General features: G+C 37.1%; 1 protein-coding gene and 2 long non-coding RNA genes across 3 annotated transcripts; all 3 read left to right on the top strand.

Annotated features, from left to right (window-relative positions):
- The first annotated feature begins 5,998 nt into the window (after positions 1–5,998).
- Positions 5,999–6,728, top strand: LOC147476615 (signaling peptide TAXIMIN 2-like). The gene is made up of 2 exons (XM_086582658.1): positions 5,999–6,255; positions 6,389–6,728. The coding sequence occupies exons 1-2, from the start codon at positions 6,149–6,151 to the stop codon at positions 6,510–6,512; spliced, it is 231 nt and encodes a 76-aa protein (XP_086438784.1). The 5' UTR covers positions 5,999–6,148; the 3' UTR covers positions 6,513–6,728.
- An 890-nt stretch (positions 6,729–7,618) lies between these two features.
- LOC147476614 (uncharacterized) lies at positions 7,619–10,219 on the top strand. Its single transcript, XR_015209047.1, has 3 exons — positions 7,619–7,768; positions 8,957–9,084; positions 10,077–10,219. It is a non-coding gene; the product is annotated as an uncharacterized LOC147476614 (long non-coding RNA).
- An 88-nt stretch (positions 10,220–10,307) lies between these two features.
- Positions 10,308–12,160, top strand: LOC147476613 (uncharacterized). Its single transcript, XR_015207252.1, has 4 exons — positions 10,308–10,351; positions 11,538–11,606; positions 11,719–11,775; positions 12,044–12,160. It is a non-coding gene; the product is annotated as an uncharacterized LOC147476613 (long non-coding RNA).
- Positions 12,161–12,754: the final 594 nt, after the last annotated feature.

Below are 12,754 nucleotides of genomic sequence, written 5' to 3'. Positions count from 1 at the left end.
TGATTTGTTATTTCAATTGATGATGGGTTTGTGTGTGGTATAACTCCATGGCAAGTGAGCTTTTTTAGATTGATTGACATCATCGACGTGAGCTTTGCGGTGCGGTCAGTCTGGGACGACCTGGAATATTGATGTTCGTTCAATCTCTAGTGAACTAATGACAACCTATGTACAAGCTGAACTGATAGTGATTGTGTTCGAGTTGAACTGATAGTTAGAATATTGGTTGCTTCTTCCAGATTGTAGACCTGCTCTAACCTGACTTGAGGATGACCTAACCTGAGCTGAAGACAACCTGATTAGAGGATGAGTTGATCTGAGGATGAGGTGTCTTGAGGACGACCTGAGCTGAGGACAACCTGATCTAAGGATGAGATGAGCTGATTTGAGGATGAGCTGACTTGAGGACGACCTGAGCTGAGGATGAGCTGATCTGAGGATGAACTAACTTGAGGACGACCTGATCTGAGGAGGACTTGAGCTGAGGATGAACTGATCTGAGGATGAGCTAACTTGAGGACGACTTGACTTGAGGATGACCTGATCTGAGAATGAGCGATCTTTAGCTAATTGGAGTAAGTTTGGATGTGTTTTGGTATTTTGGCCATGACTTTGGCTATAGTTGTCAGAATTATGTGTGTGAGCCCAATTTAGAAAGATCTCGGTGGCACACGCTGTCATCATCGAACTTTGCTCCATAGTGGTCATTTTCTAGGTCAAATTCTACTATTTTCCCTTCTAAATTCACTTTTTCTGTTTTTGTCCGACCCGGTGATGATGCTACCGATCTAATGGACAACTTGGCCGAGGACGACTGGCTGAGGATGACATGACTAAACGACTTGGCTGATGGATGGATGACCTGGCGAGGTCTTTGCATGAGATATGGCTGAGGGTTTTGATATAGCTCGTGGAGTTGTGCTAGTGTGCACTTCTCCTCATTGATATTAGCATGCTCGAAAGTTTTGTTTGAGATTGGTTGAACCAACACCTTAGTTGACTTAGTAAGGAGCGACACGTAAAAGTTGGATTCCCGGGATGTATTGTCATCGATTCACCGTGAAGAAACGTGTGACATGGTGGTAGTTGCGACCCTTGGGTTAGTCTTGGATCGACCGCAAGTGATCGTAAGTATGAAATATATCTTGCAACATAGAAGTGTGCATAGATTATCGAACCGATCCAAAGATTAAAGATTAGTATAAATAAAAGATAGTTGAATGTGGACTTATCTCTTAACGGTGACTTTTAAACTACGCCATTGATAGTTGAATGGAAGAATGCCGACCGTTCTTCTATGGTGGTTTTACCAAGTTTTGTATTTTGGAGAAAATGGTGTGAATGTTTTTCAAGAAAGAAAACAAATCGATGAAATGCCAATGTATAGGTAATATTTTAGTTATGACCTTACAATTTTGGAGAATAGGGTTTGTATAAGATGTTTGATCGAACTTCAGTCGGTGTTCTAAGCTACCTCTACATTATCCAGTTCCTCGATGAGCTGGAATCAAGTCAAACGTAGTTCATCTTGAGTGATTGAGTTGGAGATGGAGAAAATGTCGGCCTCCCTCTCGAGAATAGAGAAGACGCCTCCTTTTATAGGTAGATCCCCTTTTGTCTTTGTCTTGATGATTGCTTTTACTCCTTCCGTTACAAAGTAATGATCCACATTAATAATGCCATTGACTAGTTTGTAGCGGTTACGTTTCCTAGGTCATTTGAACGACCAGACCTTAGGTCACATGCACGACTGCTTGTAGTGCGGACCGTGGTTCCGCCATGAGTGGTTGAGAGTGGAGAATGCGACACGCACTATGTGGATCGAGGCGACACCTACCCCCAACTCATATCACCTAACCCAGGCGTGACTCCCATTTCATTAAACCCATTGCTCATCTTGGTTTTAACTTGAACAAAACTAAAAAATACTCTTAAAATGGAATAAACAACACTTAGGGAATATCTTCATCAAACCAAAAAATATCAAACACCAAATTGAATCCATTCAGAAGTTAAACCCCACAACTCATAATGTCCTACAAGAAAAAATCCTTATAGCCAAACTCCATGAGAACTATAAAAGAGAACAGATCCATTGGAAACAAAAATCTAGAGACAACATCGTTGCAAATGGAGATCATAATACACGATACTTCCCAGACGGTTTGTAGAAGAAAATCTAATAAAATTGAGTGGTTAAAAGTCCCCAATGACAACTAGATTTCTGATCGTAGCAAACTGGGTGATCTCCCTCAAAACCACTTCTTTTCTACCTCGAGTCATCCTAACCCCCACAAGTCTCTCTCACACACCTCTTCAACCACGTCATCACACCAGAGGAAAATCATGATCTCACTACTATACCTGAAGAGAGATCTGTGCAACTCTCTTTGGTATAGGCCCCACTAAAGCTCTAGGACCAAATGACTTTCCTAGCTTTTTCTACCAAAATTCTTGGGATACTGTGAGCCTTGACATCTATCACTACGTCCAAAAATTCTTTGATCATCCTCATAATCTCTCCGACATCAACTTTACTAATTTAGCCCTTGTCCCTAAGATCCACTTCCGACCTATCAACCTTCACAATATATCGTAAAAATTCATTTCAAAATTCTTGCGACTCGACTCAAACCTCTCCCCATAACATCATCTCCCTCTCCAAAGTGCTTTCCTCACAAAGCGCCCGGATCCACGGACAATATTTTTCATCGCGCCCATGAGATCCTTCACACCATGAAAAAAAGAAAGGTAAAAAAATTTGGATTTATAGCCATTAAACTCGACATGTTAAAAGCTTTTACATATAATCGAATGGGAACCTCTTCTTAACATCCTCTGCACTCTTGGCTTCGATCCAAAATGGATTTCATACATATCTCGAGCATCTATCTCTATCGATTAACTACTCCATCCTCCTTAATGACTCACCCTATGGTTACTTCAATAGTTCTAGGGGTAATACGGTCTATGCTAAGGTAACCCCATGTCTCCACTTCTCTTCATCCTCTGTATGGAAGTTCTTATGAGACTCTTAAACCTTAAAGAGAACAAGGGAAACTTCATGGTATTCGCATTATCAAGAAACAGCCTGAAATCTCCCATCTCCTTTTTAGCGATGGCCGGTTTCCTTTTTCGGTCAAGCAAACCACGAGAAAGAGGCTATGGAGCTAAAGGACACCATCAGCTAGTTCTCCGCTATCGGGGGGTAACTATTAACTTTGAAAATCCGATTGTCCATTTTAGTACAAATATGACTCATTTTGATAAACAATCCCTCCGTTTCATTTTAGGCATGACCATCATTTTTCTTCCGATAGATACTTAGGGTGCCCTCTTCATGGGGAAAACAAAATGCACATGTTTGATTAAGCTAATCTCTAAAGTTGAACAACGATTCTGAGGTTGGAAAAATAAGTTTCTCTCCCAGCGGGAATAAGCTGTACTCATTAAATCTGTCACCACAACTATCCCTACCTAACAAATGTTTTACTTTAGTCTTCAAAAAAGATTTTGCAAAAATGGACTCTCTTCAACAGAGACTTTACGGTGGGGAAAACATAATAAAATGAAGAAGATCATTACTGCATGGTCTATACTTAAAATCTGGAAATTCATTTGCAAACCCAAATGCCGAAGAGGGCATGGTATCCGCGGACTTAGAAAACTCTAACATTACCATACTTTCAAAGGCGGCTTGGAGATTAATCATCGAACCTTCCTCCCTCCGGGACACTATCCTCAAAGCTAAATATCATCTCAATAGTGCGCCCATAAATTCCAAACCAAAGCAAGGTTCTTCTTGGATTTGTACAAGATTTTGCAAAGGCATCGGACAAATAAAAGTGCATGCCATATGGCATATTGGTGATGGTTTTGATGTTTCCATATGGGACGACCATTGGATCGAGGCAACCCCTAGTCGAGAACTCTTGAGTCATTTCATACCCCTTCTAACAAAGGTCAAAGACCTAATCCTTGCCAATCAATCGAGTAGAACATCCCACTTCTCCAAAACCTTTTTTCTTGAAACAATCATACAACCAAGACTATCCATCGAGGCAACACTCAAGCAACACATGACCATCTAAAGTGGAACCTTAAAAAAAGGCATTTTCACAACTCAATCCTTGTATAAAAACTCCTCCCTATACTAATGATCCAAACCATCTAAACAAGAGTTTCCTCAAGATCCGGCATGTCAATGCCTCCCCAAGAGCAATTAACCCGCTTTTGGAAATGTTACCACGATTTCGGCTCCAACCGCGAGAAAAATAGGGGCTCATGTACCCATACCCACTCATCAATGCCCACTCTACGACCACCAAAATGAAACTCTCCACCATATGCTCCTCACATGACCTTTCACTAGGGCATGTTGGTTCACTCTCAATGGGCTTTCACTCTCCATTCCATTGCACACGCCTCACTCGGCCATTGGATCGACATCGGCTATCCCCACCAAAGCTTTGGAAATTCAACCATGATAAATGGAGTACATTACGTATCAATATTACGGGCAATATGGAAAGTTCAAGGCAATGCGGTGTTTAAAAATTAATACCGGAACCAATTCCAAGCAAAAATGATAACTAATTCAGCCTATAAAAATATAAAGGAAAAGCGGGGATGAACAACCTTTACGATAACTCCATCCTTCAACTCCAAACCATCTCACCCACAAACCAAACCACGCGACTTTGAAAGCGCCACCTGACCTATCTCAAAAGTTAAATATTGATGCAACCTACCTTTGTGACATAGTGTTTTGGTATTGGTTTTATACTCGGAACTTGAAATGCAGTTCATTCTTAGCTTGAGGAACCGGGATAGGATATGCAAACTCAGCAGAGGACGAATGGAGAGGTATACTCATGGCCACTCAATGGGCCATAGCTAGGCAATTTCACATCTAGAGATAGAGGCGGGCCTTGAGGCCATTTGCTACACATCTTGGGAGAATCATACATCTAATCTTGCATGAAAATCCGAGCTTATTATAAAGGATATCGGATCCTTGAGCTCACATTTTGTACATTTTACTATATCTTTTGTAAACCGTGTGATAAACGGACATGCTAACATATTATCTCATAAAGCAATATCGCTAAATGACTCCTATCAATGGGAAGGAGATCCTCCTCTATGGATAGTAGATGCTATAAGTATAGACAAAGGCACCACCCCCACCTGTGTACAAGCCCACTTCCTAATATATAATATATCGTTAGTTACAAAAAAAAAGTGTTAATACCAGAAGTCTATAACCCTCAATACGTAGAATGCGTTCAAGTAGTTCAACTCCACGCCAAAAAAAAAAAATCAACCGTAGTTCTAGGGACGGAACCAGGATTCAAAGTCTGGGAGTGCAAGAGTATATGCAACTCAGTAATTGAAGTAGGAGGTGCAGTAGTGGAGCTTCTGTAAAATATTTGGGGTACAAATCCTTATTGTCTTACCACTTTTCTAGGAAATTACTATCACATTATGTGATTTTTACAAATTTTTAGGTGCGCCCTAGTTCCATCTATGCTTGGTTCTCTGTGTAGGGTCATCTTTTATACTGGGAAATTGGAAATGTAAGAATGATGTGATGTCCTATCTTTGCCTTGTGTATTCCCATCGATAACTAGCAAGGAAGGCCTGCCGATGCTTCCTCGCATTATCCAGGTGCCTTAGATAGAAAGATTCGCCCACTATTGCCCAACAACCTAACACGTTTCTCAACTCCACAGCTCCACAAGTAATAATACTCAGATAACCAAAACTGCCCATAAAAAGTCAAAATTGGCCATAAGATTGACTCTCTCATACCAAAACTACCCATATAATCTTGTTCGCAACAAAATAATTACTTACCAAAATCAACCCATTTCCAAAGGGTGTTTTGGTCCAATAAGAAATTTAACGACTTTTTTCTTCCGAAATTTGAATGAGAATCCGCGTACAAGATACACGTCAAGGCTAGTAAGTTTTGTAAGTTTTTCTATTAAACAAGGAAAGATCTATTTTCTTGGTCTCTTCGCTTGCAAACCAACAAAGAGAAAAAATAAATAAAAACACAGCCCCAAACTAGTTGGTTGTTGTTGTGAGAATTGAGATCAAAGTTGTGAGTTGTTAAGAAGAAGCAGAAGAAGAGAAAAGAAAGATGACTGAAGAAGGAGGTTGCAGGCCACTGGGTTTCTTGATTGGACTTCCTTTTGCTCTTGTTGCGTTGATTATTTCTGTTCTTGGTGCCATCATATGGATTCTTGGGTCAGTTTTTCTTTCTCCTTTTTTTTCTTGTTTCTTATTGATTGGTAGTTATGTATGGTACTGATTCTTGATTCACCATTCAAGGTTGAACGTGATTTTCACAGTACTGATGTAAGTTTTTTGTTAATGACAGGACTGTTATTAGTTGCTTGTGCCCATGCTGTTGCTGTTGTGCTGGATTGGCGAATTTCGCGGTGTCTCTCATTAAGCTACCAATTAGTATAATCAGATGGTTCATTGATCAGATTCCTTGTTGATCTTGAAGATGATTGTCAAATAATTCTTTGTTGTTTCACTCATTTATTTTTTCTGGAAGACGTTGTATACATGATGATATCTTGATATGTGATGCGATTTGGAACATACTAAAAGTCTCAAGTGTGGGATTTCTTGCATTGGTGAATTTTGGAGTATCGTTCTTGTAAACTTTCAGCAGATTGGTTGTTAATGTAGAGGATTTTTTTTTCCTGACATTTCTGTTTCTTTTCTTGCTTTAGTGCACCATTTTCTTTTGTTCAAATCGTTTCTTGTTTCAATCTTAACTGGAATATTGAAATAAAGAAATCAAACCAAACTGTGATTCTAAATTTATATGGATAGTAACACTGAATAGATTAGTGAGCAATGTGTATTCCCAGTTTGAATTGCTTTGATGGTGGATTGATTTGTGTCAGGCTGCAGCTAAATCTTGGATTACTAGATTTGAGACAAGCCATGTGGTTCAGTATTGAATTGCATACTTAGAAACTCATGTATGTACAAAAGCACAAGTATACCAATACCCTGGCTGTTATATTATTTGGTCTGGATCAAAATCACTACATTATGAGTTTTACAACTATTGTTTGTTGCAAATTATGTGGGAGTTTCAACTTGATACACATTGTTGCACCACCACGGCCACGATTAAAGAAGGAAAGAATTTGCAATTGTGGTCGTTTGGTATTTGTTTTGCTATCATTGATCAGAGGGATTACTTTGGATATCATCGTCTGTCAAATTCACAAATGATATGCTGGAGTGGAAATTCTGGAACATGGAAACACACATATTTTTGTTAAAGCCTTACTTAAAATTATTTGTTAGTTCTTAACTACGTACACCAGAATAAATCAATCTTCTTTCTAAATGAATTCTGAGCTGAGATTTTGAACACATACAAATATGAACGAAATATCTCATTATCTCTATATATTGCAATGTTTCGATATATGTCGAATTTCGCATCAACACACCAGTAATTACTGAGATTTTGCAGTGTCGACATTTCATATATACCGAGATTTCAAGAGTTGGCATTTTAGTATTGAGTTGAGATTTTTGAATGGAGAAGGAAAAAAAAATGGCATCATCTCTTTTTTTAACATTCTCACTGCATCTTCTCTTCTTCTGATGATGATCACCACGTTATTCACAGTTTCTCACAGTGAACAATCTCATTCGGTTCGCAATTCCAAGAGCAGCAATTTAACATGCGAAATGCACCAAATGAAGCTGAAAATATCTCATTTAGGTAACTTTTTTTAATGAAAGAAGATTTATTTTAGTTAATTACATTGAATAAAATATGCCCAACACGTAATGCATCATGCTTTTCATGTTTTATTAAATTTTACTTGTCGAAATTCTTGTATTATGTACAAGTTTAGCTATTTATAAGTAAAACCATGTCATCATTTTGTTTAAAGTAAAGTTTTTTGAGCTCTTGTATAGTAATCATGAAGAGTGTATTGGTTTTTTTGGTTTTATTTGGGTTGGTTTGTTCGTGTTTGTCGATGGGAGGTGGGAAAGTAGGTAATAGAATGGAGATTGAGGATGTGAAGAAGAATAAAGAAGTGCAAGAACTTGGGAAGTTTTCAGTGGAAGAATATAATGTTAAAATTCAAAAAGAGAAAGGAAAGGAAATGATTGTTAAGTTCTTGGAGGTTGTGGAAGGTCAAATGCAAGTAGTTGCAGGATATAAGTACTACCTCAAGGTTAGCATACGAAGAATGAGATGCCCAAGATATTTGATGCAGTTGTTTTCGTTAAGCCTTGGGATCGCTCTAAGGAACTCCTCGAAGTTTGTGCCTCATAGTAATTAGTGTACTTTACACTACTTGGGGATTGTCCTGTCATTTGTGTAGCACTGTGAATTTTAATGGTTATTGAAGTTGAAAAATAAGTGTAATGTTTAATTTATTAAGTTGTAAGAAATATATATGTCAAGTTTGAAATGTTTTCTCTCTCGAAGCAATGCTTGTTTCTCTGTCTTCACATTTCTGATCTTTGGAAATCTAGATACAATGTGTCTTGTTTGATGTGCGCTTTTCAAAAGTTGGATAAGTTATGTCATCAAGTATACTAAGCTTTATACTCTTTGTAATAATTCAATAGACAAGGATTACAAGACAAAATTTTGTATTAAATTCATACATCTATGCAATTTTTTGTAAAAAAAGTTAATTCAGATAATTTCCAAAACTTTATTTTTTTTAATAACTCTTTTGAGTTGATTCCAAATGAAAGTTTTTTAAAGCTTCAGATCAAGTAGGTGGTTCTTGTTTGTTCTTCAATGTCTAATTGAGTACTTAAACACATTCTTATTCAGAACCATAGGGTTTACAAAATATGATACTTGTTTTCTGTTTGCAGCATAATCAAGGTTTTTTTTTTGTGGTAAACTTTTGATAGTTTGTATATGTGCTGAATGTGGTTGCAGAGATTATACTGGAGCAGAGTATCCAAAGCTTAGATATCAAGTTTCATTATCTTAGAGAAAAGGAGAAGCTGATTGAGGGGATGACACATAAAATAGATTTCCTACACACTGTTCTGGCCAACATGAAGGTTGGTTTTCTAATATAAGATACTAAAACTCCTTCTTACAATTTCTATGGCAACAAATATTTGTGGTTGTTAAGTGCGTGATGTGAAACTGTAAAAACTATGTTACTGATTATATAGTTCCTTACTGTCTTTTTCATATTCTAATCATAAAGTATGTATCTTCTGTAGCGTATAGGTCTATATACAGAATTAGGACATTAGGACATTATGAATTCTGTAGTCTGTTGTACATACTGTTATGTGGTTAGTAATATGAAGATGAACTGATGAATTTGACATTTTGGGAAGAGAATCCGTAAAGGTCCAGTCTCAATCATCTTTGACCCTAATTTCTTATAACCACCATGGATAAAGCTGAGGAGGAAGGGAAGAGAGACAGAGTGCTCCATGTAGGACAAGGCGATCTAGGTAGCTATTAAAGCCATGGACGTGGTACTGTTCTTTTTGCATCAAGGTCCATTACCTAAAGTGGTATTTACATCATTGTGGACTCTAGTTGTTGTAAACTTTGTAATACTTTCAACCAAACTAAAGGTCATTACCTAGTTAGCGCCTGCACCTTTGACTGCATAGATTCTGTGTGCTTATCTTCTATCGTTGTTTTGTCTGTGAGATTTGATCCATTTTGCTATCTTTGTGCTTTATGGTTGGAAACATTATAAAGCTCCTTTGAGGTCCAGATGAGGAACAAAAGTTGAAATTATTCTTCTTGTACTTATCTTCTACTTCTTCCGTTTTTTCGCCCTCCCTTGCCAGACAACTCAAAAACCCATAGTATGTAATTTAAAATAATTATTCAACTTCTTGTACAGAAGAGAAAGAATTATATAACACCTTAGTATTTCAACTTTAATTTAAACTTCAAGATCAGATTATACCAAATCAGTCATTATTATCTAGCATTCCATTAAATCTTCTTTATGAATGGTGACATTGTAGTTAGTCACTTAGTCTATCTCTATGTGACATAATAACAGTTGCATAAATTACAGGTTGGCTCAAAATATACTGAGGAAAGGATTAGCGCACTAGAAGAAGAGGTCTCCAATTCTCCTGAACTTTTCAATATGTGTCTTCTCTTGTCCATTATAAGCTTTAGTTTCCATTGATTTTGACTTCAAATCAAATTTGACAAATTAAGAAAAGGATCGTGGGGTGAGACTTCTTTGGGCTGCATCAAGGAAGAACAACTTTGATATTACAATTTAGAATCTCAAGCTCAAAAGCCAACAGAAAAATCCAAACCATTACTTCAAAAGTTCGAAAGGTATCTATATTGTTGAAGTTCACCATTACTTGATTTCATTTTCAATGTATTATAGTAGGCAGCACAATTTTATCTTGGCCAATATATTTAGTCAAGGCATGTGTAGTTGTATAAAATATGGGCATGTTGTATCAGTACCTGGTGAGGCTGATCGCTTTCATTTCATACGGTGGAATGTTTACAGCTAGTTTGATCATCAAATAACTTGGCACTTGCTAGGATGCCGACAATCAGAGTACGAACCATCCTTCAAGTAATACATTGGTATTATTAACAACATATTATCTGGACCAAGCCTTTTACTTTAGCACTTTACATGAGACCCTTTTTGAAGAAGATTTTATGGAAATCCTAAATGAGTCTAAAAGAGGAATTCTAGAGGGTTTGGAGACAAGGTAGACAATTTGGAGTACCGATTCCTTGCACTCAAAGGTTCTTTGTGGAGTTTGTCTGAAGGGGAGTAAATTCACAAATACTTAAAACATGAAGAACTGCTTTCTGCTACTCAAATATTAAAAACAATTATTTCACATTGTGTTCGACTTTCAATTTGGTTAAAAACTGGGTAAATTTCTATAGTCTTCAACAGTTTCTCGGTTATTTAGAATTACCACAAGTTTGGGGTGATTATACTGGCTAGCTAGCAGTAGCAGGGCAATGGTTTATTGGTAGATGTGTGGTTTCAATTACTCAAAAAGTCAAGTCGATAGCCTTTGCCTCTCACTAGTCAATCACTGATTAACTCCTATAAGTCCCAATTATGCCAATTAGTACCGATTACCTATTAGGTGTCCAGTCCAATAACAATTAATCACTAATTAGTATATCTGCCCCCGCATGGTTAGTGATTAATCATCAATCAATCGATTCAACTGCATCGTTTTTGATAAACTAGTACTGTGGAAATTTTATTATTCTTGTTGTATTTGTCTTACAATATGCCATATAGTACATTTTTTCACATTATTTCCATCTTGAACTTCATCACAATGTATAAACAATAAATATCAGGATTCTACAGTCTTATTATATTTTTATTAGACTTTATTTGAGCTGATATGCTAATTGAGATTGACCTTGCATGATGTTCTTCTGTCTCTGTAGAATTGTCCTCTATTAATTCTTTAGACTATATTAAGAAGAGCCCACACAGTGATACTGCTCTCTGTTTTTCCTTGACTACCAGATGGAGGATATTATTACAGAACAATGGATCCAGATTCGGCAACTTGACCACGCATTTAAACTCACAGAAGTATTACCTCATTGAAACCAGCTTGTGTTGTGTCATCAAATAGTTAGTCCAAGAAATAGGTATTTATTATATCTGAGCATATACTTAATTTCCTTTCTTCTTTTGTGACCAGATGAGAACTTTAAGAGCTAAAAGGAGAGCAGCTTTTACCAGATGCAAATTCTTGAAGGTAATGTTGATTTTGTGTATCACTTTAGATGACATATTTCTTACTTTAGACATCATTCTACATTTCATACTAGAATCCTTTGACTTCGAAATTCTGAAAAGTATGTGGAAGGGAGATATAACATTGAGTTTGTACTACTATGCATAATGATATATGTATATGCAATTTCTGCGTGCTGTAAAAATCATTCCAAATTTCCAAGTGTTTCTATACTTTCCTCCTTAATTGAGGGTCCAACAAATTACTAATGATTACAATTGTGTCACAGTTCATCAAGGACATTTCTGGACAGCATCTCCTAAGATATGTTGGGGTTTTAGAGCCACATCTGCCCAGTAAAGACTCTGTTTCCTATGTTTCTCAAGTTCTCCATCAACTGAGCAAAACCCTTATCAGCAGTAAAATCGTCATCATGAGGTGTGCAATATGTTCCCATTAACTAGTTATCTTTTCCATTATTGTCCTTGTTTAACAAAGCAAGTGCAGAGTATCTACAGATTACTCCTGATGTTATCTTTCAGTTATTGTCTGCTCTTTTAAATCAGTTGTCTGACATATATCTGTTAATTGTGCTCTACCTTGCCCATACTCATCTCAGTTGACTGGCCCTAAATACTTCACCTATTAAAAGAACAAGCTCTTACACTTCCACAATTTGTTCATGGCTATAGTCAATAATTTACTGGAACTTGTTTGTCCTATAGTCAACAATTTTTCTCTACTTGACTATGTAATATTGTCAAGCATCCATCCTTATAGATTGAAGTAGTACTTATCAGTTATTGGCTTATTGCCCTGCCACCATTGTTGTTTAAGCATTCTCAATTTGTAAATTAACTAATCACTGTTGATGGTTCTGTGCAAGTCATTAGATAGGTGGGACATTTAAGCCCAACCGGTGGGGAAGTGTCCCCAGGTCATGGGGATTAGGGGCCCCCCACTACAGAATAATTTTTTAAAGGTTTTCCATATTGTGAAC

Source organism: Coptis chinensis, chromosome 9 (assembly GCF_015680905.1).
Source record: "Coptis chinensis isolate HL-2020 chromosome 9, ASM1568090v1, whole genome shotgun sequence".
Classification (NCBI taxonomy): Eukaryota; Viridiplantae; Streptophyta; class Magnoliopsida; order Ranunculales; family Ranunculaceae; genus Coptis; species Coptis chinensis.
The sequence above is the reverse complement of the archived record's forward strand: the minus strand, read 5'-3'. Positions and strand labels throughout refer to the sequence as shown.

Excerpts from the sequence above, each read along its gene's own strand:
- LOC147476615 (XM_086582658.1), top strand. The coding sequence starts at position 6,149 with ATGACTGAAGAAGGAGGTTGCAGGCCACTGGGTTTCTTGATTGGACTT. Across the intron at positions 6,256-6,388 it reads GCCATCATATGGATTCTTGG|GACTGTTATTAGTTGCTTGT; the intron begins GTCAGTTTTTCT and ends TGTTAATGACAG.